Source organism: Triplophysa dalaica, chromosome 3, assembly GCF_015846415.1.
Source record: "Triplophysa dalaica isolate WHDGS20190420 chromosome 3, ASM1584641v1, whole genome shotgun sequence".
Classification (NCBI taxonomy): Eukaryota; Metazoa; Chordata; class Actinopteri; order Cypriniformes; family Nemacheilidae; genus Triplophysa; species Triplophysa dalaica.
In genome coordinates this window covers 16,205,555-16,230,108 of record NC_079544.1, presented here as the reverse complement: position 1 = coordinate 16,230,108, position 24,554 = coordinate 16,205,555, and the positions used below count along the sequence as shown (strand labels likewise).

The window sequence follows — 24,554 nt, the reverse complement described above, 5'->3', positions numbered from 1 at the left end:
ATGTTACGAGATTAAAATCGAAATGTTACGAGATTAAAGTCGAAATGTTACGAGATTAAAGTCGAAATGTTACGAGATTAAAGTCGAAATGTTACGAGATTAAAGTCGAAATGTTAAGAGATTAAAGTCGAAATGTTAAGAGATTAAACATTTCGATTTAAATCTCGTAACATTCTAAGATCTGGTTGCATCAAGCTTATAAAAGCCACAATCCTTAAGGATTTATTAAAAAAATTACAAATGTGAACTAAAGAGGTTTTAAAAATGACTGCTGGAAGGCCTTCCGAACTAACTCACGGGTTCAGAAGACGTGCTTAAACATAACTTAAACTCTTAAAATACAACATTCATGTAAACAAATTACGTTTTACGACGAGTTTATTCTCGTACCATTTCGACTTTAATCTCATAACATTTCGACTTTATTCTCGAAATCTTTTTTTTTTTTTACGTGGCACTAAAACGCCGTCGTAGCACATCACTGCAGGGTTGGCTGCGAAAAAGCCAACCAGCAGATGAGAGAGACTTTGCACTGTGATAAAGATGACATGACACTGTGTAGGCGAATTGCTTAATTAATCAGAGTTTTTCTCAGTCCTTCAGATATAGCCCGGGAGTTTTTTTTTCAATTTTTTTGGGGGGTGCCCTTTTTTCAGGTCAGAGCAACTGCCCCTCATAATTCCTGTGCACGTCACTGGATTATCCCTTAAAGTAACAATACGGGATTTTTAGGAGGATCTGTTGACAGAAATGCAATATAATATACAAAACTATTTCTTCAGAGGTAGACCTTACATAATTAACCATTTGTTATAGTTTAGAATAATCTATTTATAAATACATATAGAGCGGCCCTACATTGGCCTACATTGAATTCGCCGCCTTGTTTTGTACAGCAACCCTAAATGGACAAACAACTCTACAACGCGCGTTTCCTCTTCCTCTCCGCTGCTGAGGTGAAACGGATCGCGTACAGATCGTTCTACGGTTCGGAACATATGTGACCCACGGATTAACTGAACGTTTATTCATCAATGAGTAAAAGAGTAAAATTCTGTAGTTTCAGCTCCAACACGCTCGCTCTCTCTCTCTCTCTCTCTCTCTCTCTCTCTGGACGACTAACTAACATATCAAAGCAATTCCAGATAAACAATGACGCTCAAAACTGCTCCGTCACACAGCTAACATTACATCAACAACAAAATATGTTGATATGTTAGTATGTTACTCACATACTGAACCGCATCAAAGAACCCTCCTCTGGGGTGATTTTAAGTCTCTCCATAGATATCTATCTCTGCTAAAAGCCTTAGTACCGCGGGTCCTAATGTGTCTCTGCTGGAAAGTCTTTATAATATTTACACAGCTCTTAGCTCCTGCCTGACTTTTATCTTTATTTTTATACTTAAAATGTATTCTATGGTCATTTTTATATTCCTTCATCAGGTTTTAAATCATCTGTATGAAATATTTTACACACATTTAGATACAGACTCGTATTTTATTTAAGTTCAACTGTTTTTGTTTGTTTGTTTGTTTAGTTTATTCACACAAAAAAAATTGTCTCATAGGCCTGTATGTGTCTATAAAGAGACATATCCTCACAGAATTTGTACCTGTTGAAGACCTAATGGTCTAAGCTTCAGGAAACTAACGTTTTTGAAGCTTTTAAATCAGTGTGTGGTTTGTTTTTCACCTAAGTTTGCCTTTTTTTGTCATGCATCAGAAAGTTGGCTTTGTGGTATGTAACACATCTCCATAAAAGGGAAGGAAGGTGGCGGGAACCGGCAAACATTTTAAACATATAATAAATTAATATAACAGCCGGCGGCCCCTCGCGGACGACCGCCGGCGAACAAAACATGAACATAAATATAAATACAAACATAACACAAGTTCGGGCCCGGTCCTCTCTCTTCGACGGTCCGGTCGCTCGTTCCTTTTATCTGCTCCCATCTCCTACGTGATTCGAGGCCGGTGTGCGCACAGCTGGCGCTAATTCACAATTACTCACCGGACTCGAACCACGGTCTCGCCCCGCCTACTCTACTACATGGTATATTTAAACCTTTTTTGTATGTGGTTTTTCTACTACACAAAACAGTGACTTTAGTAAAGCCAGTTATCATTTTTGTAAAGAAATAATGATTCGCATATTCAATGTAAATCCTAAAATACATTAAATAAATGTGTAAAAAACATCATGCGCAAACATGATAGTTTGGCCTAAAGACAGAATAAAACACATAGTGATGTTTGCAGACTACTCAGTCTGTGTGCATTTAGTGATACTTTTATTGTCTCTGAATGTGCGCAAAACACAGATAAGCCACACCCTGCACACACTGTAGAGTGTGTTGCTCAATAAAACTACTTCAGCAGTTCAGTTCAGAGCAAACTAAACTTGTACGTTGAGTTGTTTGTGTCCCTGAATCTGTGTGAACATAAAATGGCAGAAGGCAGTTTTTCTCAGGATCAGTTCAGCTGTTTATTGTGTCAGGACATACTGAAGGATCCACTGACCTTTCCTTGTGGACACAGTTACTGTAAGAGCTGTATTACACATTGCTGGAATGGTGAGACGAAAGGCTTCATCTGCTCTAGCTGTACCACCACTCCAAGACCTGCTTTGGGTAAGAATGTGATATTTGAACATGTTGTATAGGGAAACTGAAATCACAAATCTTCTCTGCTCATCCTGCTCACTGTAATACTCAATCTTTAGATGTGGACTGTGATGTCTGTCCTGGTAGAAAAGACAAAGCTGTCAAGTCCTGCATGGAGTGTCTGAAGTCTTTCTGTCAAAATCACCTTAAACAACATGAAAGTATTTTCAAAACAAACAAGCACAATCTGATGGATCCAAACGGACGACTCAATGAGATGATCTGCCCAAAACATAAAAAACCTCTGGAAATCTTCTGCCGTACCGACCAGCAATGTATTTGTTATCCGTGTACAGTGGAAGGACATAAAAATCATGAATTTGTAAAAGTTGATGAAGAGAGGACTGAAAGACAGGTAAGTAGTATAAGCATCAGGTGGTATACAAGATCATGGCGCACCCCCATCGGCCACCCCAATATAGAAAACACATAACAAATGAAAAATCCCCAGACAAGTTGTATATTACCTTTTTAGTCATTCTAGTAATATTTTACATCATCTGAAGGTGACAATCAAATTTGCATCTATAACAGAAGTATAAAGGTTTCCTTTTACAGAAACACTTCCCCAACTGCTGCACAGTGCAACAGATACAAAACTCTGAAAATAAAAATATCAATCTGAAAAATAATGAAACAAAGGAGCAAAAGTAGTAAAATGTTCAGACATACACATTAAATTAGGGCTTAAACTAACGATTATTTTGATCATTGTATTTTTATTAATCGGATAACCGGCTAAGCTATTTTTAAATTGATCTTTTGCTTATAATAACTAAATAAAACCCCAAATAAGGCTATTCATTGTATTCTTTGAAAATTGAGTTTCACTTATGTAGTCTAGAATTTTGACATTTAATATCTTTAACAAATAAGCTTGTCCAGTTTTAAACAATAAAACGTCTTTAAATATCCCAAAAATAAGTAACAATCGAGTTGTAGCCCATTAGAGATGTGCTGGTGAGGAAATACACTTATTTTGATCTTCAATGTAAGACATTTAGATTATTCCCTTTCCTTCAAAAAAAAGTATTATTAAAATAATTTATTATTATCAGAATAAGACTTATCACATGACATACTCGCCTTGTAACGAATAATAACTGCCTTTGTTTTTTCTCACTTAGGCCTACATTAAAAAGAATGCTTAGATTGTGGTTTATTAATATTCAATAAAAATACATATCTTAAACATACTTTTACTGAAAATGTATAATTAAACTTTTATTGAAAAACGAAAGCACATCACAACGCAAATAAATAAAAAATCTTTGGATTTTACCCTTGCTCTCAAAACATTTTTAGATTGCGGTTTGTGGAAATTATCTTTTATTAACAAACGTTCTTTTGCGATCATTTCTCTACAATCCTGTCAATCATTACGCTGTTTCACTGTCCAAACGCAATCTCTCTGGTGCTCTGTGCTGCACACTGTTTTCAGAAGACGCATCTGCTCGCGATATATGAGGAATACGGGCATGACGTTAAATAACTTAAAGATTTACATGGATGAAATGATAATCGATATTTGTCCTTTTGGATATTGTTTTTACATGTCAAAATTTTTAAAAAATAATTTTCATGTTCTTTTTTGCGCTTTGGTTAGTTTCTTTGCTCGATCCATTTGGTCATTTGACTGTCATTCGTTGACATAATAAATAAATACACATTTATTGAACTCGTTTAAAATGGTAGACAAAAGTGAAACTAAAAACAAACCAACGTTTTATTAAAAAAAAATGTTTGGTACAATGGTGCCCCCTTGTGCGGTGACCCTATACACCACATATGCTGCATACCACATTTTTGTGCCACTGATAAGCATATACTGTGTGTCAAAATATATGACCCCCATGTCAAAGGTCTGTCAACCTGTCACTCAAATGGTTCTTTTATGGCGTTTCAATCTTGTTGACATTTATGTATTATAACTGTTGGGCATCCTCTGTCCCCCCTAGGGTAACTACAAACCCCCCCAAACCCAAATAAAAAAACTGTGTTTTCGGCATGGATGATTTTCTATTGTGTGAAAGACGTTTGTGTTTGTAATTTAGAATGAGATAAAGTAAATGTTTATGAAGTGAAAGTGACCTATTTGTCAGCTCTGCATTTAACCTATCCAGAGAGTAGTGAACACACGCACAGCAAGTCGTGAACAAACGTACACCAGTAGCAGTGGGCAGCGGCTTTATGTGATGTTTCTTCTAAGAGTGTGTTGTTACCTTGTTTTATGGCTTTTATCTGGAAAATGTATGTTTGAGGCTTGGGGCCTGGCAAAAGGTGACCTTGCATCAGGGCTGACTGTGTCACAACACGGTGTGAAAACCGGCTGTGTTTTTACATTAGAGAGCGATAAAGTAAATGTTAATGTGAGCTTTTCTTCTAAAAGTAAGTTGACCTCCGGTTTAAGACTTTTATCTGACTTATGATTAAAGTGTTTGGGTCAGCATTCTTATCATTGTGCCATAAACTACATTCTGATTCAATGCAGCCCCGTGGGTGGAATTGTGTAGATTAAGGGGTGGTAATATTATAATAAGAGCCTGTGTCTACGTCACATCATAGGCGAAATCCGAACTGCTCGATTTCTCACATGCTTGCAAAGAATGGCTTAACAAAACAAGTTACTGGGATCTTGTTTTTTCACATTTTCTGGGTTGCTATAGATGCACCGGGGACCCGATAATATTACTTAAACACAGAAAGATTTGGACTTTCATTCAATAGGTCCTTTAACAAAAGCTCAATTTAAAACCCTGCCGTTGTGACACAGTCTGTACTCAACAGGATGCGAAGAAGTTATTTGACAATTCTACATTTTTTTAAGAATATGGTAATCAATCTTGATTGAGCAATGTTTTAGGGTTGATGTATGTATGCTTCGATTTAAAAAAAAAAGGTTCAAAACCTTTTTCATCTTAATGTCTCTATTTATTTTATTACAGTACAGTATAGTAATACATCTAGTATTTTTGCTATTGCGTATATCTTTATTCTTAAACGTTGTCACCAATATTTGGCACAAAATGCGCATGCAGTCGTTATGAGCTATGCTGTAGCTCATTTGTATTGGACTAAACAAAGCATCTATTGACAGCTTGATTAAGGTTATAGTTTAAAGTGTCAATCAGAAAACCTGTTCGCTTGGAATCAATCAGGGCTGGGTTTCCCGAAACATTCTTACACTATATCACTCTTAAGTTATACCTTAAGAGTGGTAGTGATATATTAAGAACGACGAGTGATGAAAAGGTTTCGCAAAGCCCAAACCCTTCTTACAAAGGAGGAAAGGAAGGTGGGTTAAAGTGTCAATCAGAAAACCTGTTTGCTTGGAATATACCTCCATACAAACTGCTAAATGTAATTTGGTTACAAGAATTACATCTGCACAACCTGTTTTCATGTTGTCAAACCCAATACTTTTTACATTTTTCATGAAAGTCTGATTATTAATCGTTCTATATTAGTAGTCTGTATAAGTAGTATTTTGGGCAATTATGACAGCAAATAAAGGATATAATCTAAATTTGTTTTTACTTGATTTATAAAACAGCAATATTAGGTATTGGGTTGGTTTCAGGAATTCATTTACCAATTTTAAATCTGAACGGCGGCATGAAAAATGCACACTGCATTGAAAGAGTTACCTTGGAATAGTTTCTGGCATCAGGACAAAATAAATATATTTCCTTTATAATTGCCATAAAAAACTTTTTATACAGACAACTAATATAGAACAATAAATAATAAGACTTTCATGGAAAATGTAAAAAGTATTGATTTTGACAAACATGAACACAGGTTGTGCAGATGTAATTCTTGTAAAAAATTACATTCAGCAGTTTGCATGGGGGTATATTTCAAGCAAACATGTTTTATAATTGACAAGGTATAACATAAGAATGACGAAGTTTTAAGAAAGTATCGGGAAACCCAGCCCTGATGGATTCCAAGCAAACAGGTTTTATAATTGACACTTTAAACAACATTCCTTTCCTCCTTTGTAAGAAAAACTTACCTGGCCTGGGCTTCCCGAAACCTTTTCATAACTATTTCGTTCTTAATATATCACTACTACTCTTAAGGTATAACTTAAGAATGACAAAGTTTTAAGAAAGTATCGGGAAACCCAGCCCTGATGGATTCCAAGCAAACAGGTTTTCTAATTGACACTTTAACCTTAGTCAAACTGTCAATAGATGCTTTTAGTCAAATACAACTGAGCTACAGCATAGCAACCATTAAGCTCATGGGACTGTATGCACATTTTGTGCCAAATATTGGTGGCAACGTATAAGAACAAACATATACGCAATAGCAAAAATACTAGATGTGTAATAAAATAAATAGAGACATTGACCCAGGTGTAGACAGCAGTTACGGGGTTAACAGAAAACTTTATTAAAAGGTAAAACAAAAAGCCTCGATGGGGGAACAAACACAGTAACAAAAAGACTTCTCCAAAAGGTGAAGAAAAACTTCCCACTATAAAGGGCAACATATAAACTAAGGCAAAACTAACAAAATGTACTTAAAGGGACAATGCAGGGACGAGGCGAGGCAAGGCAAGAACAGGAAGGAAGACAAGCTATCACAAAACGAACCAGCACAAGACAGCAAATACCAGGGCAATATATAGGGAGACTAACTGCGACCAAACGCGAATGAAGCGTTAAACTCGAGTGAAGTCAATGCAAAGACGCGATTAGACCAACTTGCTCCGCAATTCGCGCGAATGACGTATTGAGCGTTCGTGTGATTTGCGCGAGTTGAAAAATATGAACTTTGGCGAAAATTCGTGCCGCGTCAACCAATCAGGAGCTTGCTCTACCAGTGAGGCGATGTTGCGAGCGGAGGCAGAAATCCCAAACAACAATGGAGGACAAAATCATCGTTGCTGTATGTGGATACCTGGAGCTGTGCGAAAGTGAGCGAGGAGGTCATGAAGCCCAGCGTCCATTGACTTCAATGGGGCTGCTTTAAATAGTATTTTTCAGTGTTTAGAAACAAGACAGTCATTGGATAATGCTGCGATTATGTCCCGCCCACGGACGCTCAGCGTCTCTGGGATGAATGGAGGAGTGGGCTGGCCCAGACTCCGAGCGTCTGCGTGATGATTGGAGGGTCTGTCATCACTTTTTAATCCACTTTTATGTCTTAAAACGCTTGTTTTTTGGGGTCGACAGCTTATTAAAACGTTTTTTTTTTTTTAGCTTGTTTGCTATACACATTGTCACGTATCAGCTTTTAGACATTGTTTTTTTTTTGTTATAAATCATAAATGACAAGGAGGCGGCAGCTTCTCGCAATGCAAAGAGACGGTTGGTGTGGGCGTGGGCGTGGTCTTCAGATTATGACGCGTATCACTCTGTGTCTCGATTTCCAACTCAGTCCCATCGCGGATTTTGCATGTTTAGTCAAAAGACAAACTGCTGCAACCTTCATCGTATATTTCACACAATTTCACACCACATTTATTGTTTCAGTTTAACATAATTCCCACATTTCCTCCCGTTGAGTTAAATATATATATATATATATATATATATATATATATATATTAGATCGTTGGGTCATTAATTCATATAGTCTGAACTAGCCAGCTAGCAAACTGCACATGATGGCAGACAGTGCTAATATTGTCGACCTGATTTTGGCAAAGCCATTAGAAAGTCTTCCTTACGAGGAGAAACTTAGAATTAAACAGCAGGGCCATTGAGAGGACACTGGTCAAGTCACTGGAAAAGACGCCTAGTTGGTACGACAGGGTTACAGAGCATTTTCTTGAAAAGGAACGCAGGGCAGAATTTACATATAAATAAATGGAAAATTTTTATGATTTAGGCCGAAAATGAGCTTCCCCTCTTTAAAAGATCAGCACAGGACATAGATGTCTACGTCTGAAACATCAGAGAGTAACCTTTGCAAGTCAAGTGACAAGGTTTATTTACAAAGAAAAATTAATAAATTAAATTTACTTAATTCATCATTTACTCTAATTGTTATAGTGAATATAATTGTAACTTGTTTAACATTGCAAAATAAGCGAATAAATCACTGACATATAGCATTTTTTGGCACGGTAACTTGGTTTGTACAGCCTATTGAAACAGCTTGCTAATGCTAAAAGAGTGTAATCTAACCGCGAAAGTCTTAACAGATGTTTTTCTCATAATCACAGAGTCAATCATAGGACTTAACACAGGTAGTAAGAGGGAGAGGAAGAGGGCAGAGAGGTAGGTGTGCTGGAGATGCAGGCAGGGCGAAGAGAGGCAGGGGAGCTAACGTTACCAGGGAGGACTGCACAAGAGAGGATGTGGAAGCTGAGCAGTATTTTAATATAATTTACACCCGATTTATGCAAATTATGATTGTAAACATGATTTCTAACTTAATTTTCACACGGCCATGCAACAAGGACTTATAGTACAATTACAAAGTGCTAAAAATTTACAAGGAAAAACGCTACTTCTCTTGATGATCAGCTCATCTATTAGCTAAAGCCATCAAACAAACATTTCACTTATATAGCGGAAATTAGACAAATTTACCGGTCCAGCAGAAAGCTGGCAACTTCGGTGTCGCTTGGTAAACCTTTTTCCTGCTTCAGTGCCCTCCATTTGAGAAAAGCTACGACAATGTTTATTCGGGTTTTCTGCCATTTTTTGTCTCGACTTCGCCTTGCTGCGTCGTATTTTCTCTTTTTTGACGACACAGATTGTCGCTCTGTCGGCTCTTGTGCAGAGTATGTGTGGTCCGCCATTAGCGCAAATTTCACTTCTTACTGCAACAAAGAGCCGTTTCTATTTCTAATTAAAAACACGACAAGTAAATTGTGTTATTGTACTTCCTCTTCTTCTGCTAATCCTTCTATGTAGTGGCTTTGCAAACTGACTCCAAAAGAAGCTGCCGAAGATGAAGAACATAGTCCCGTGCATCCTACCTTTTACGAAACGCGCTCAGTTTGTCCGTAGGGTGTGCCCGCGATGTATAAACATTAAATGGCTCATTGTAAGGTAATATAAACATTTCCGTTCATTATGTAAGGTATTTCTTCACCACTCATAACATAGTTTTGTATTATATATTACATTTTGGTAAATAAATCCTTCAAAAAGCTACACACTGTACCTTTAAGTCATGATCGGCAAAAATATGATTCTCTCCAAACAAACCTAAGGCTTTGTCATGACACTGCCACAAGATCAAGTAAGACATGAAATGGAGAGATAGAATCGTGCCAGAAGCCCCCCATTTTAATGAACACCCCCATGTGTTCACAAAGGGGTAGACTATAGTGATAGTACAGAATGAGACAGTGACATGAACCATAGAAACATGGTAAGCAAAATCAGGGGTAGACAGGTAAACATGACACTAGGTTTGGGGTGGCATAATAAAAATAACAAACAAGGGAGGGGGAACAACAAAGTCAATGGGGCGAAGTCCATATAGGTGGGGATACAGGGGAACAGTCTTGTTCCCTGAGGGCGTTCGAGAGCGCGGAGTCCCGGGGGACCTAGCAGGGGAACTACTGGGAGTTGCCGGCTGCTGCACCGCACTGGACGCCAGATGCTGCAACGGACCCTGCACCGGCTGGGACGCCGGCTGCACTGGACTCCATGCCCAGCTCCGTTGCCTCTTCTTCTTGAGCCAAACCACTCGCCTACACTCTAAAAAAAGGCTGGGTTAAAACAACCCAATTTGGGTTATTTTGGTAACCCAACGCTGGGTCAAATATGGACAAACCCAGCGTTGGGTTATTTTAACCCAGCCAGTTGGGTTATATCTTTGACCCAACATGCTGGATTGTTTTATTTCAATCAACTTTTGCTTAAAAATTACATTGCTGGTTTTAAACAAACCCGAAATGTTTAAAAATAATAATAACAAAATCACAGAGAAATACTCGAGGCATCAGTAAGAATCAAAAGTTTTATTAAGGATCAAAATGCAAAACAAAAGGAATTCATAAAAACATGCAATATGTTATGCTCAATGAACAATAAAATGGCATATAAAACACTTTGATGAAATGTATGTTTATACATATTTAAGGAAAATTAACTTCAATAAATTACATTAGTTTAGATTTTAACATATACATTTAACAAGGTTATTAAAGTGGCACAAGTAAATATAAATAGTTAGACAACTTAACACTTCAAAAATTCATATACAGTTAACAAAGTGGCACGAGTAAAATGCTTTAGGGCAATTCCAGCGTTATGGATGCAACATAAAAACACTATAAAAAGTATTTTACTAAACCCTTGTTGATAGAACCGCATTTATATGATAAAATATCAGTCTATGCACAAGTTTTCTATAAAAAAAGAAATAAACAAGCGTTATGGATGTGAAAAAGGGACACCGTAACTTTCCTCTTCATATAAACTCACAAAACATTTTAAAGAGCGTTAGTTCTTTCGGTTTCAGCACTGCTTAACCTGACATATCCACGGAGCAGTCTTACTAAAGAGGATTCTTTTCCTGGGAGTTGTAGACAACAGTGTGGCGTGCACTTTTGGAAGTGGATGTTCAGCAGGAGGGTTTCTTTATCAATTTGTTCATCTATAAAGAGAAAAAGAGACAAGAGAAGAATGTAAGGAAACTGGCCTACCCAGAGCACAATGGATTATAATAAACATATAAAGAAGTACATTAACATTTTACCTAAATAATGTTTACCTTTAAGCCTGTTATGAAAATATCCAAGTTCCAGTTGACTTTCTCTTGAATAGAATGATCCATTAATATTAGCTGTTATTCTGCAACCTGTCAGTGGGGGGAAAAGATGAGTGGGATATAGTACAGAAACTGAAATACAGTCTTAAAAAATAATATTATAAACGTTAACACAACTCTTAACTAATTCGACACACTCGGGAATAAGTAGAAATCTAAAAAGAGCAACAATTGTTCGTTTCATATACCCAAAATTAATTATATCGCATTGTTAACCACTAACGTTATAAGAGCGGCTAATCCCGAGGCAATGGCCGAGATGCCACGGAGCCACGACCGCTGACAGCCTGAAGCTCACACCTCCGACAGCGTCTTAACAAAATCTCAAAGAGGCGTTATGTTTATATATAAATCACGTATTTGTGTTCTTAACAACTAAATTCTCGTCTAAAAGACTATTTAAACTAAGTTCCCTCACCGAACATTAGCGGTATTTATAAAAAAAAAATTGCTGGATGTTTGCTTTTGACACGACGCTCTCTCGTGTCAACCTTAAACTAATATCAAGTTTCGTAAGTTACTGAACTAAATTCCTCACACAAGTCACACATTTCAGAGGAAATGTTCACCAAAAAGGAAGTTTAAATGATTAAAAAGCTGTAAGTTAGAACAACGTGGGCATAACGTTACAGACTAGCTATACAAAGCTAACGAAGCTAGATTGTAACGTTACTTTTCAAACCTAATGCGAAGAGCCGAATTTTGCATACTTTTGCATTTTTTTTTGTACAGTAATAGTTTTATACATTAAAAACTCGTAAACATACCTTTTCTTCTCCGAATAACAACTTTCCGAGATGAGGTGGATCAAAATGCCCGCGAAGGTAAAGTTTGTCTGATGCGTCGAGGAGTGGGAGGGGTTTACTCTCTCAACTGTCACTCAATTGGACCCGACTGCTAACCCAGCGTTTGGGTTACTCAAAAAATGACCCAACACTGAGAAAATAACCCAACAACATGACCCAACAGGCTCAACCCAGCTGTTGGGTTAAACAAATAACCCAGCATTTTTTAGAGTGTAGTGAAGGGCGCGGCTGGCTCCGGCTGGGATGCCCCTGGAGAGGACACTCTCCTCCCCCGCTTGCCACGGAGGGTGAGTGGGGGGGTGAGGCGGATGGAGGTGCCGACTGCCCCAGAGTAAGGGTGGCCAGGATGCGATCCTCCGGGACGGTAGCCAAGGGAGTGGATACCTAGGCTGGCACTAAAGGCCAGGGATCATCCCGGTTGACCACATACCTGATCATGTCACACAACCACAGGGAACTCAACATCTCCATCTTCATCTAGGTCTGCTTGAGAGGCTCAGCGAGGCAGCAGTTAAAAATAACCTTGAGCTCTGCCTCACCGAACTCCGTCTCCATGGGCGCCGTAAAGGGGTGGAAGGTTAGGACGATTCTAAGGGCCCAGGCTAATTTAGGGCCCAGAAGAGCAGACCCCCTTTTTATTTTCCTATTTCTTTTCTTTTTTTAAACATGCATTAAATGTGCTAGGGCCCCTCGTGCACTAACTGTGTATTTTCTCCGTTTTGACCATAGATTTAATATTTAAAAAACAAAAAAATGTATTTACTGTTTCAATCACACCCCTCCCCTCACAATGGTTCATTCCACCTGCGCTGTCCGAGCTACGATCGCTAGTGTAGCGTCTTTTGTTAATTGGACTTGTTATGATGCAGCGCAGACAGTGACACACGCAGACATGTCACATCAAAAGTCAGGGCATCAAAAACGGAAAGAAAAGAAGGAAAGAGAAGACAGAGAACGCCAAAGTCGACATTATGTCACACAGTTTTTCATAAAGAAAGGTAGCTTGCCCTATTCCTGTATTCCAAAACTTATTTTTGTTTCTACATGACCTGCTTTTATCTAGCTAGCTTAGTAAAATAATTACTGAATTATGATTTACATCCAACAATAATAACATCTCTGCTGTCTCCGGGACGTTATCATGTCTCGTAAACACAGATTCAGCGCTGCTGCACACCCACGTCCTCCTTCCCCCACGTCCCCCATCCCCGAACAAGGTGAGCCTGAGCGCGAAACTTCGCGAAGATTGAAGCCTCTAAACACGTCTTATCTACTGTGTTCACCACATGATGATAACTTTGCAAAACAAAAAGTCAGTTTGCCGTGTCGTGTGTGTCGTGTGCTCTGTGAAATGACAGGGCTGCTGCTAAAATCGATGCTGTCAAACTTGACGTTCTTAATATGAATAAAATGCCCCCAAAAAAATTATATAAAATGGAATAAAACGTGTATTGGCTATAAGAAGTTTACAAAATAGATATTTAAATTTTTCATATTAAGAAAACTAAATAGGCCAATAAAAATAATATGGTGTGTGTGAGTGTGTGCGTGCCTGCGTGCGTGACTTATACAGATGCAGAGCCAGCTTTATTGTCTGCACCTCGTTTTATTCCTGGACGGATTTAATTACGGGTTAGTTCTACTGTAGCTGATGTTTCTTGATTGAGCAGTTTGGCCCAGCTAAAGCTTGTTCATGTAAAAGTATATGTCAATATGTGTACATAATGTTCTGTTGTGCTTGCAATTGCGATAATAAATGTTCTCCCATTTATGTAAACAAGTACATATTTTTTCTTGTTTTTGTAGGCTTTGTACTCATCTTTAGACATTTTATGCAATGTGCTAAGTATCTTTTTTTAAGTATACAGGGCATGTTTATTGGGTTAAATTTTATCTGTAAAAAATGTAGGGGGCCCAGAAATTTTGGTTTCCATAGGGCCCAGAATTTCTGGCGGCACCCCTGTCCGTCTCCCCCGCTGCAGCCACAAACTCCCAGGCGAAGTCTTTAATCCCGCGGGCCTGTTGGCAGGGGGGCTCTAGGGTTTCTGGGCCCTCTGGCTAATTTGTACTACGCCCCCCAAAGGCTTATTGCATATTGCTTTCAAAAAGAGAAGAAAAATAAATACATTTGAATTACATTACCAAGTTACAAATACTTTTGCACACAACAATACATTGTTTCTAGAAGTTTACTTTCTCCCAAAATATGACTAGATCAAGAAATGCTTGACCAAAGCTTGTAGCCTATAGCTTGTACTATTATTATTATTATTATCATCATATTCATTACAGGTTTCACATATATAATTTTAGGACTGTTTTTATCAACAGGATTCTAGAATGACTTAAATTAAAAGAAAAGGATAACTATAGCAGATTACCCTACAACATAATTGTTGATTGATTTCATAAAGCTGTTGCAAGGTGAGAAGCTTTAATATACATAAATGGACTAGTTTAGCCTTTGTTGCGTTTCTGTCTTTTCTAAACCTCATCACAATCAACTCTATTCTCTAATGCATAAAAAAACTTCCTTTGCATATTGTGTTACAAAACATTGTGGTGTGTAATTGATAGAATGTATAGTTTATGTTAATTAAAACAGTTTATAGGACCATGACACAAAAAAGGGAACGTAAATCACATTTTTGTAAAAAAAAAAAAAACGGTCTTCCTCGTCGCGACCTCTCTTCTCTCTCTTGTTTCTCATTTGACATCCTGATTTTGTCTGCCGCTGCGCAATGTCGATACACGTACAGAACTGTGAAGTGCTGCACCGCCCGTGCTGCTTCTCTGAATGATCTGCTTACGTATTTTTAAGGGGACACACAGACCGCATTCGTCTTTAGGGGACACGCACATACACACGCGCCCTTAGAATTGTCCTCATCCTCCCCCCCATTACGGTACCCCTGCCTGTTGGGTTCGCACGGAGCTGTCCATGTCTTTTGCTGTCTGCTGGTGCCTGAAGGCTGGTTCGTTCTGTCATGCATTTTCATTGAGGACCCAGGTGCAAACAGCAGTTACGGTGTTAACAGAAAACTTTATTAAAACGTCAATTGAACAATAACTCAAAAAAAAAAACAGGTAGACACTTGAGATTGATTTTGTACAAAATCAAAGAACTATTTAAAAAAAAATGTCTTCTGAACGAGTGTAACTAAAAATCACATAGAAGTAACCATGCAACTTATTATAACTAAGAAGTGGTAAAGTAAGAAAATAACGTATGAAAAAATTATGAAAAAGTTAAAATGAGAAACTTTACATAGAAAAATAAATAAAAGTCTGTAGCCTTACAATGTCTGTGTTATCACTTTCTGTAGACTTTCAGTCCTTAATTTACTGGCTAGCAGTTGAAATGCCGACCATCGGTTTCATTCGTTACATTTACTAAAACATGTAATGAGGCTAACAAATGTAACTGACATATCACATCAAAATACTCTTAAAAAAAAAAGCACAAGGGTTTACAAAAGGAGAACATCTTAAGATATGTAAAACATGTTGTAAATATTCACATTAGGATTATTATATAGTAGTATAGTATATTATATAGATTAATTACACATCGAGTGAAATATTTTCAAGCCTTGAAAATGTTGATGAAATTTTGTAGATTATGGCCTTCAGATAATGACAACCCTAAATTCAGTGTCTCAGAAAATTAGAATATTACATAAGATCAATAAAAAAAAGAGATTTTAAACAGAAATGTCAAGCTTCTTAAAAGTATGTTCATTTCTATGCATTCAATATTTGGTTGAGCCTCCTTTTGCATGAACGACTGCATCAATGCGGCGTGGCATGGAGGCAATCAGCCTGTGCCACTGCTCAGGTGTAATGGAAGCCCAGGTTGCTTTGATAGTGACCTTCAGGTCATCTGCATTGTTGGGTCTGGTATCTCTCATCTTAGATTCTCAATGGGGTTCAGGTCAGGAAGGTTTGCTGGCCAATCAAGCTGTCAGCAGGCAGACACGGGACACGGAGGTCAGTACTGTGACAAGGGAGTTTATTGAATTACCAAAACAGAATATGGGTACAGTACACACAGTCTAGACGAGGGGCTTGAGCTATGAGAGTCAATGAGTCTTATCTGTTTTAAGAGTAGATTGTTCAGTCCACTGGAGCAGACGGGAAACAGGAGAGCCAGGAGTCGAAGGCACACACAAAGGTTGAGTGGAGTCCACAGTCCTTGGTGAATCCTAGTGGTAGGGTATAATCTCATTGTAGGTTTGAGACCAGACATTGAGTGAACCGAGGAAGTGTGACTTTATGGTGTGGGGTTGGTGATTGGTGGCAGGTGTGTGATCAGTACTCAGGTGAGTGAGATCTGTTGATTGCAGTAGGTGAAGCTGGTGGTGTCTGTGTTGGCTCTCTGATACAAGCACAGTACCCCCATGGTAATTGAAACAGCTTCTGGTACCTTTGGCAGTGTGGGCAGGTCCCAAGTTCTGCTGGAAAATGAAATCAGCATCTCCATAAAGCTTGTCAGCAGAAGGAAGCATGAAGTGCTCTAAAATTTCCTGGTAGATGGCTTCGTTAACTGTGGACTTCCATTAATGTTTCCATTAAAACAAATACTACTCCCATTATAACCCTGAATCCATAAATTGTTATATTGTTTTAGTGAATTATTAAAATAGTTCATAGGTTAAATAGGCTGATTTTAAAATTTTTGAGTATTTGGGATTTGAAAAACAAGCTTTCCTGCAGCTCAGCGGTAAGAGCATTGCCTTATCAATACAAGGTTGTGGATTCGATCCCATGGGATTGCAAATACCTGTGTAAAATGTATAGGATAAAGCAATTTAAGTCGCTTTGGATAAAAGCGTCTGCCAAATGCCTAAATGTAAATGTAAGTAGAAAATTTGCTGAATTTTTCATTTCATCCAAGTGAAATTAGCAAAAGAGTTAGATAGAATTTACATTTGTTTGAAACGCAGAGCCAGGCGTGAGTTTACACATGGTTTGCGCGTGCGTCATATTGCCAAATGCGCTTTGTGGAGACTTGCGGTGTGGACTGGTCTCAAGTATAAATGTATTGGGTACCCCATATAGGTTCAGTTATCACACCCCATAGTGCAGTGGTTCTCCACTATGGTCCGCGAGATCCACTTTCCTGCGGAGTTTAGCCCCAACTCTGATAAAAAACCTGATTAGGAACAGACCGCAGTTTTTTTACCATTTGCTCTCTCTTGCGGGCTCTTTGCTTGCTCTTCACTATTCCTAAATGGGACTGATGTATGAGCTTAAGAATGTGTTCTCACATGGAGGGAGGTATCACTATACGCAGGGCTTTGTAAACAATGCCATCTAACATGGAGAGCTGACTTCGTGAGTCCCAATATGGTTGCACTACATTAGGCACATCATGCCTATGGTCTGGCCAGCCTTGCGTGATTGTCTGCTGAAAGCAGCTGTGCTCTTCTTTTGCAAATATGTGAAGAAACCTTCCTTTTCTGGTGGTGTTGGCATCAACTTGACAGCCTCTATTTTCGATGGGTCTGCCTTCAGATGTCCTATAAAGGGGACTGATGATTGTCTGATATGGCATTAGTCAAAGTTTAACATGCAATCGTAGCTTGTGGCTCTTTGAATCACTTTGCATGGTATTTTGTCGTGATCCTTTCCTGAGGGAGCTGCGATGAGAATATCATCCATGAAGCTGATAGCTCCACTGATGCTTACGAGCATTTCATCCATAATACGCTGTAATATTTCTACCGCACATTCTAGGTCAAAGGCAAGCCTGATTATCATCTGTATACAATCAGGAGTGATGACTGTTCATCCAACATTTGCAGAAAGCAAGATTTTGCATCCAAGACCGAACATACCTTAGCGCCCAGCATTGCTGAGACCACTTCTTCGACGCGTTGGGTACATGTTCCCTCTTTATGACTTTGTTCAGGTCGCAGTAGTGTGAGACAGCTCCGGGAATTCATCTAGTCCAACCGGCACACTTTGATTAACTGCCTTTTTGCGGAGATGTGTCTTGATGTTCTCTTTCTTTGTAGACTGCAGTGCATCAAGCTGTATTATTAAATATAAAGCTTTTGCTGTTGCACAACTAAGCAAATTTTCCTGAGAAATATCCACAATCCCGCATTCAGCTGGTATTTTGGCGGATTTATGTATCGACATTAGGTCTACCGCAGCCACTGGTTTTAGCTTGTGGTTTGAGTATGACTTTAACACTCGATTGGAACGTTTGAGCGCACCCTCATGCATAAGTAACTGGTAACTATTCAAAGTTAAAGTGTTGCATCTTGCGCCAGTGTCAATTATGAAGGGTACATTGTGAGACAAAATCTTCATCGTGTTCCCCTGTTTGGATCAAATTTATGATCAGTACGTCTTCCTCATCTGAATCTGATTGCAGCTGCGCACTGACTGCATTTACCGATCTTTTACGACATACTATAACCCAGTGGTTTGATTTGTGACAGTAGGAACACACAGAGCCTTAAGTTGGGCATTTTGCTTTGTTCCATTTGTGTTGGGGGTCTCTACCACAACTTGAACAGCTTTTTTGTTGCGCCGTTTGCATTTCTTTATTCACAGATCTTGTTGGACTTTTCTCTTGACTTTCTTAATTGCGTTTTGGTATTTCGATTTTACATTTACAGCTTGCACTTGAGATTCTTCTTCTCTGACTATTTTCATTTGCTTCTGTGGGAGATCAAATTGCTGTGCAATTTCTATGGCTTTTGGCAGCGTTAGCGATCTGCATATTCACAATCCATGAGCAGAAGTCATAAATCTTTCACAAAGTGATCAAAGCTTTCGGTGAGTGATTGTTTTCTTTGCTTGTAGTAGTGTCTGGCTATTCTTTCATTTTTTCTTGGCCTTATGTAGTTTGCGAATTTATCCAGAACTTAAGATGGGTCATCTTTCTCACCTTCGCTGCACTGCAGCGTCTTGTATATCTCTGTGCCCTGCTCTCCAGTCCATATGCCTAGCCAGCCTGCACACTGACGAATTTGACGTTGCTGCGAAATCCTTCAAACTCCTGGTACAGATCTGGAGCATCCCAGACGATTCTTGGGTGCTCGAACTGAGATAATGCCATAATTAACTAAATATATGTCCCTAACAGACTTTTGACACCATGTAAAAGAATGCATCTTACACAAATTTTCAGTACCGAGCCATGCTTGCTAGTTTATTGTTCCACTGGAACACGCATGCCAACAACGTGCCTCATCATAAGGTAGATTACTGACATCAGGGCTTCACTTAAAGGAACAGGCACACAATAGCAGTACATTTCAGCCTACAGTAGAAAATCAATCTGACAGGTTGACAGACCTTTGACAGGGGGGTCAGAAATCAATCAAAATTATGACACACAGTATGTTTCAACTACTCAGGTATGAACTACAGTAATACTACATTAAATGAAAACTCAGATGATCAATGATGCGTATCTCTTTATAAATGTAGAAGATAGTTAATACAGATATGTTAAACTCTGATGATTTCACTGCATGCATATAACATAGAGTTTTTGTTTTACTAAAGTGGCATTTAAGAGGGACACAAAGGAATTTCCAGCAGAGAATTCAGGAAAGAGAGAAGGAGCTTCAGGAGGTGAAAGAGGCGGTGGAGTCTTATAAGGTGAGTTTTAAGCAGAATCTCAACTTGGCAGTTAAAAGTGATTTAGTTCGATCTCCTCCAGTGCTGGGGACCTTTCTTGGTGTATCATGAGTTGTTATGTGTGTCCTTACAGTGCTCTGCACAGACAGCGGTGAAAAGCTTTGAGAGAACCTCTACTGAGCTGATTCAATTAATTAAAAAAACCCGCTCAGAAGTGACAAAGCTGATCAGAGAGCAGGAAAGGGCTGTAATGAGTCAAGCTGACGGATTCTTAAAGGAACTGGAGCAGGAGATTGATGATCTGAGGAAGAGAAACGCTGAACTAGAGAAGCTTTCTTGCACAGAGGATCTCATTAGTTTCCTGCAGGTAACAGACCTCTGAAATTCATCATGCAATAAACAGCTATAACTTTTAGTCAGCATTAGTAAAGTATAATAGTACATTAAAATCATATTAAATTTTGGAAATTGTATTCATATGTAAATGACAATTGCTTGTAAACAACAGCTGGATAAAAATAGCTGAGCTTAAACAGTAAAAAGTCTGTTTGTAGTGCAGACTACACACTCTCAAAAAGGATGTGTTAATTATACACACATTTTTTTGTGTTATGGAGTTTTAACACTTTGTGTCATTTTTACACACTATACATTGGTGTTCATTGCATCCTAAATAGATTAAAGGGAAAAGACAAAGTTGAGTTAAAGGTAACATAAAATGCGTTATCGGTAACTAGACTTGGCAATGGGTTTAGTCGGGGGTTCTCGACAGGGGGCCTGGGGACACAAGGGAGCCCCAGCTTACTTCAAAGGGGCCCTCAAGATGACCAACATTTTAAATTTAGACAAAAATTAGCATTTAAATACATTAAAAATCGTATTTGGCCATTTTTATAGTTAAATATTTAGCAGTTAATATTTTACCAGTTAATATTTAGCTCTAAAATATTTTATTGGGTAAAGGTTGAGAACTGCTGGGTTAGGTTAAGGAGTTTTTAAAGTGTACTGCAGAATGAGTGACATGATGGCCTTTTCTATCTTACCTGAAATGTCCTTCTGTAGAGTTTCCAGTCAGTCTCTGAAGCTCCTGAATCTACAGTCTCACACAACATCACTGTCAGCCCTCTGCTCTCTTTTGATGATGTGAAAAAATCTCTCACTCAAATGAAAGAAAAACTGGAGAATACCTGCAAAGAAGAGATAGAAAAGATATCTGATAAAGGTACAGAAGCAGTTTTCATCCATACTCAGAAGTGAGCTTGTGTGTATATATTATTATATACTTATGCTAATTATGTCTGTTTATGTTCATAGTTACATACATCACATTTATTCGCACCAATAAACCAAAGGCCAGGAGTGAGTTTTTACAATGTAAGGCTTTATACTTGGTTTGTTTATTCTTTTTAAAGCATTCTCGTACTGGAGACCTTTTTAATTGAGTCTTCTTGAATAAATCATGTGAAATTACCTAAATGATCCTATGTGGAATAATATAATTTAATAAATTGTGCATATATGGCATAGTGCCAAACTCAATTAAATGATGCAGTGACAATTTTAGTAAAAACATATTTAAAAGAAGTAGAAATGTCTCCATGAAATTCTGCTATTCTGACCTTTGTTAACTTGTTATCTTTTTTAACAGATTATAGTGCGTTCACATTGGATTCAAACACAGTGAATTCTAATCTCCATCTGTCTGATGGGAATAGTGTGGCTATTGACACCGATACAAACCAACACTATCCTGATCATCCAGAGAGATTTGATTACTGTCCTCAGGTGTTGTGCAAAGAGAGTGTGAGTGGACGCTGTTACTTCGAGGTTGAGTGGAGGGGGAATGCTGGTGTTTATATATCAGTGGCATATAAGACTATCAGCAGGAAGAGTGATGAAGAAGAAAGTTTATTTGGACATAATAATCAGTCCTGGGGTGTGTACTGCCATCCCTCCGGTTCTTACACCCCTTCATCCATCCATCAATTCTCTATACTGGAAAATAGAGCGGCCAGTGTAAATGTTGTATACCATCATGGAGTTCAGGCTGTAGTCAGGCAAACACCATTGACAGGGATGCAGTTCAAAACTGTGGCTAAGAGTAAAACGACTAATCTCCCTGTGTCCTCCAACTGCCCTAGAATAGGAGTGTTTGTGGATCACAGAGCAGGAACGCTATCCTTTTACAGCGTCTCTGAGACAATGACTCTCTTCCACAGAGTTCAAACCACATTCACTCAACCTCTCTATCCCGGGTTTACTGTAAAAAAAGAATCGGCAATGAAGTTGTGTCATCTCACAAAACTTGTCATATAGACCCCTTCGCAATTTATAAACATTGGTCCAGAAGCACTTCTGGCATATACAATATATTAAAATATTTTTAATATCTCTTAAAAATATTTTATGCAACTTGCTAGGAAGTCTGGACCACCGCTGTTAACATCATCCAAAGTGGTCTATAGGGATTTTACAAATAATACTAATGTGTTCAGGGTCATAGTTACAGATTAGAAATTGTGGAGCATTGTAAAGTAACATAGGGTTCATTTACAGTTTTGAGTTTATTAGATTTTTCTCAGATTTGTATATTTGTTTTGAGCAGAAATGATGCAACATGACATATATAAACACAGTTGTTATACTAGTATTTTATTGTTTAATTATAGCTGTGTCAGATATAGAGGGTATTTTCCAACTTGAACACGTCGGGACACGCCCTGGGACACGCTCTCCTGGGCGGCAAACAATAAAACACCCTGCGAAATGGCTGAGGGGAATAGGAGAAACAATGAAACCGGGACTAAAACATGCAATTATTCGCTGAAATTACAAGCAGCTGGACACGACAGTGATCATTACAACATACAAAGGAATCAGGTGTTCCTGGACGCTGACAAGTTGCACGGAATTGTGATTCCTGATGCTGTAAGCAGTCAGAGTGTTTTGCCACCCACAGAGGCGCGTTCCGGCGTGCTCACGTGGTAAAGTGATGACACGTCCATACCCTCTATAGTGGGATATTGATTAAAAGTTTGGGGGAGTATTTGCCTACATTATAATTATTCAGGTCAATTTTAATGGCTCACAGTAAATTTTCTGTAAAGAATATATGGACAAACAATATGTCAAATGAAAGAACAGAGTCTCAGCTTTTAAACAACATAAACTGTATTCTTCTATCTTCATTTGTTCGTTTTATATCACTCCGTAGATGTGGGTAGGTTTCTTCAAAAATACATAATTTTGATTAAACAGCTGAGATAATTAACGGTTTTTTTGTCAAAGATTCCGCCCAGATTACACTCAGAACAATCAATAAAAGCCGCTAAAACATATATGTTCTAGGTTCTGGGATTCTGTACTTTTTCCCCAAAGGTGTGTAATAGCGCCATCTGCTGTACAACAGTACAAACACTGATTGCCGTAATCACTCGTCTTTTTCGGGGAAGCGTTTTTTTTAATTGACGAGATAACTCGTCATTGGCGGTGAAAGAGTTAAGGGTTTTCACGCAAATATAAATTGTATGTAAAGATATATAACGGAATGATGTCTGTTTAATCCTATTGCTTGAGTTGTAACCATGGCTGCTGTCAACATATGTTACGATTTTTGTTTTTGTTTTGATGCCTTTACATTTTTTATTCTGTTTTAGGTTTTTAAAAACAGAAGGTTCAATTAAACGCTTAAACTGTTGGTGTTATGTTATTGTTAATAATTTGACTCATGATCTGATTGTATTTTTACATCCCTATTATAGTTACTATAGTTACTCCCTAGCACAATTTTACACAACAAAACATGCATGTAATCACAAAATGTATTTACTGTGTATGATTGAGTTTTGATCTGGCACTCTTTTAACTCATCTCACCTCACAAATAGTCATATTTTGCATTCCTCGGTTTAAATCAAGATGCATAAGGAAACGAACTAAACTCCATATGCAAACCTGCAATGATCACTGTACTGCAACATCTTTAAAGCACAGATTTTTGTTTTAATGCAATAATAATGAAATTTTTTGTATCTCAGTCCTGTATTGTAAGTCCTCTGCTCTCATTGATGATGTTAGAAAATCTGTCTCTCAACTAAAAGAAAAACTGGAGGATTACTTTACAGAGAAAAAAGAAAAGATGTCTGGTCGAGTGGCAGATATTGTCTCAGAAATCTCTTTTGAAATTTGTAAAGTGAAACACAAAGCATATATAAGCATATTAAAATATCCCTGCAGGGCTAAAGGCACACTTTCAGAAAAATATTGCTTTTCACTATACACCTGTATTATATGACTGCAGAAAAATACATATTTGTTTGTATCAAACATTTATGAAGCAACAGATTTTGTGTGAAAATAAATCATAAGTGGTTATTTTGTTTAGTCTTATAACTGTATGAGGTGGCGAAGGGGACCCTTTTCTCTCACATACGGATTAAAACCTCACCAGCATGGGATAAAAGGCAAAAACATTAGACAAAATAATATGGTTTTAATACGTTTAAGTAAACACTTACAACGTTTTTACTTGGCTAATTTATAATTAAATTATTTCAATAAATGTACTGTCATTAAAATATGTTAAAATCACAAAATGTAAAAAAGAGAAACTGAATCATTTTAAAAAAGGAAACCTTATGAAAGCATTGGAGATCTCATAATAATGAAATATATTTAAAGTCAATGATATGATATTATATGATTAATATAATATTTTAAATATTATGGTTTCA

The 24,554-nt window shown here is 37.9% G+C and overlaps 1 protein-coding gene and 1 long non-coding RNA gene across 2 annotated transcripts; one reads left to right on the top strand and one right to left on the bottom strand.

The window, feature by feature from the left end:
* The first annotated feature begins 2,415 nt into the window (after window positions 1-2,415).
* On the top strand, window positions 2,416-24,193 carry LOC130418441 (tripartite motif-containing protein 16-like). Its single transcript, XM_056744589.1, has 7 exons — window positions 2,416-2,633; window positions 2,726-3,021; window positions 19,748-19,843; window positions 19,956-20,189; window positions 20,885-21,044; window positions 21,137-21,196; window positions 21,471-24,193. The coding sequence occupies exons 1-7, from the start codon at window positions 2,450-2,452 to the stop codon at window positions 22,136-22,138; spliced, it is 1,698 nt and encodes a 565-aa protein (XP_056600567.1). The 5' UTR covers window positions 2,416-2,449; the 3' UTR covers window positions 22,139-24,193.
* LOC130418442 (uncharacterized) lies at window positions 10,588-12,586 on the bottom strand. The gene is made up of 3 exons (XR_008906335.1): window positions 12,182-12,586; window positions 11,358-11,444; window positions 10,588-11,240 (listed from the first exon to the last, which is right to left on the bottom strand). It is a non-coding gene; the product is annotated as an uncharacterized LOC130418442 (long non-coding RNA).
* Window positions 24,194-24,554: the final 361 nt, after the last annotated feature.

Excerpts from the sequence above, each read along its gene's own strand:
- LOC130418441 (XM_056744589.1), top strand. The coding sequence starts at position 2,450 with ATGGCAGAAGGCAGTTTTTCTCAGGATCAGTTCAGCTGTTTATTGTGT. Across the intron at positions 3,022-19,747 it reads AAGAGAGGACTGAAAGACAG|TGGCATTTAAGAGGGACACA; the intron begins GTAAGTAGTATA and ends GTTTTACTAAAG. Across the intron at positions 20,190-20,884 it reads ATCTCATTAGTTTCCTGCAG|AGTTTCCAGTCAGTCTCTGA; the intron begins GTAACAGACCTC and ends GTCCTTCTGTAG.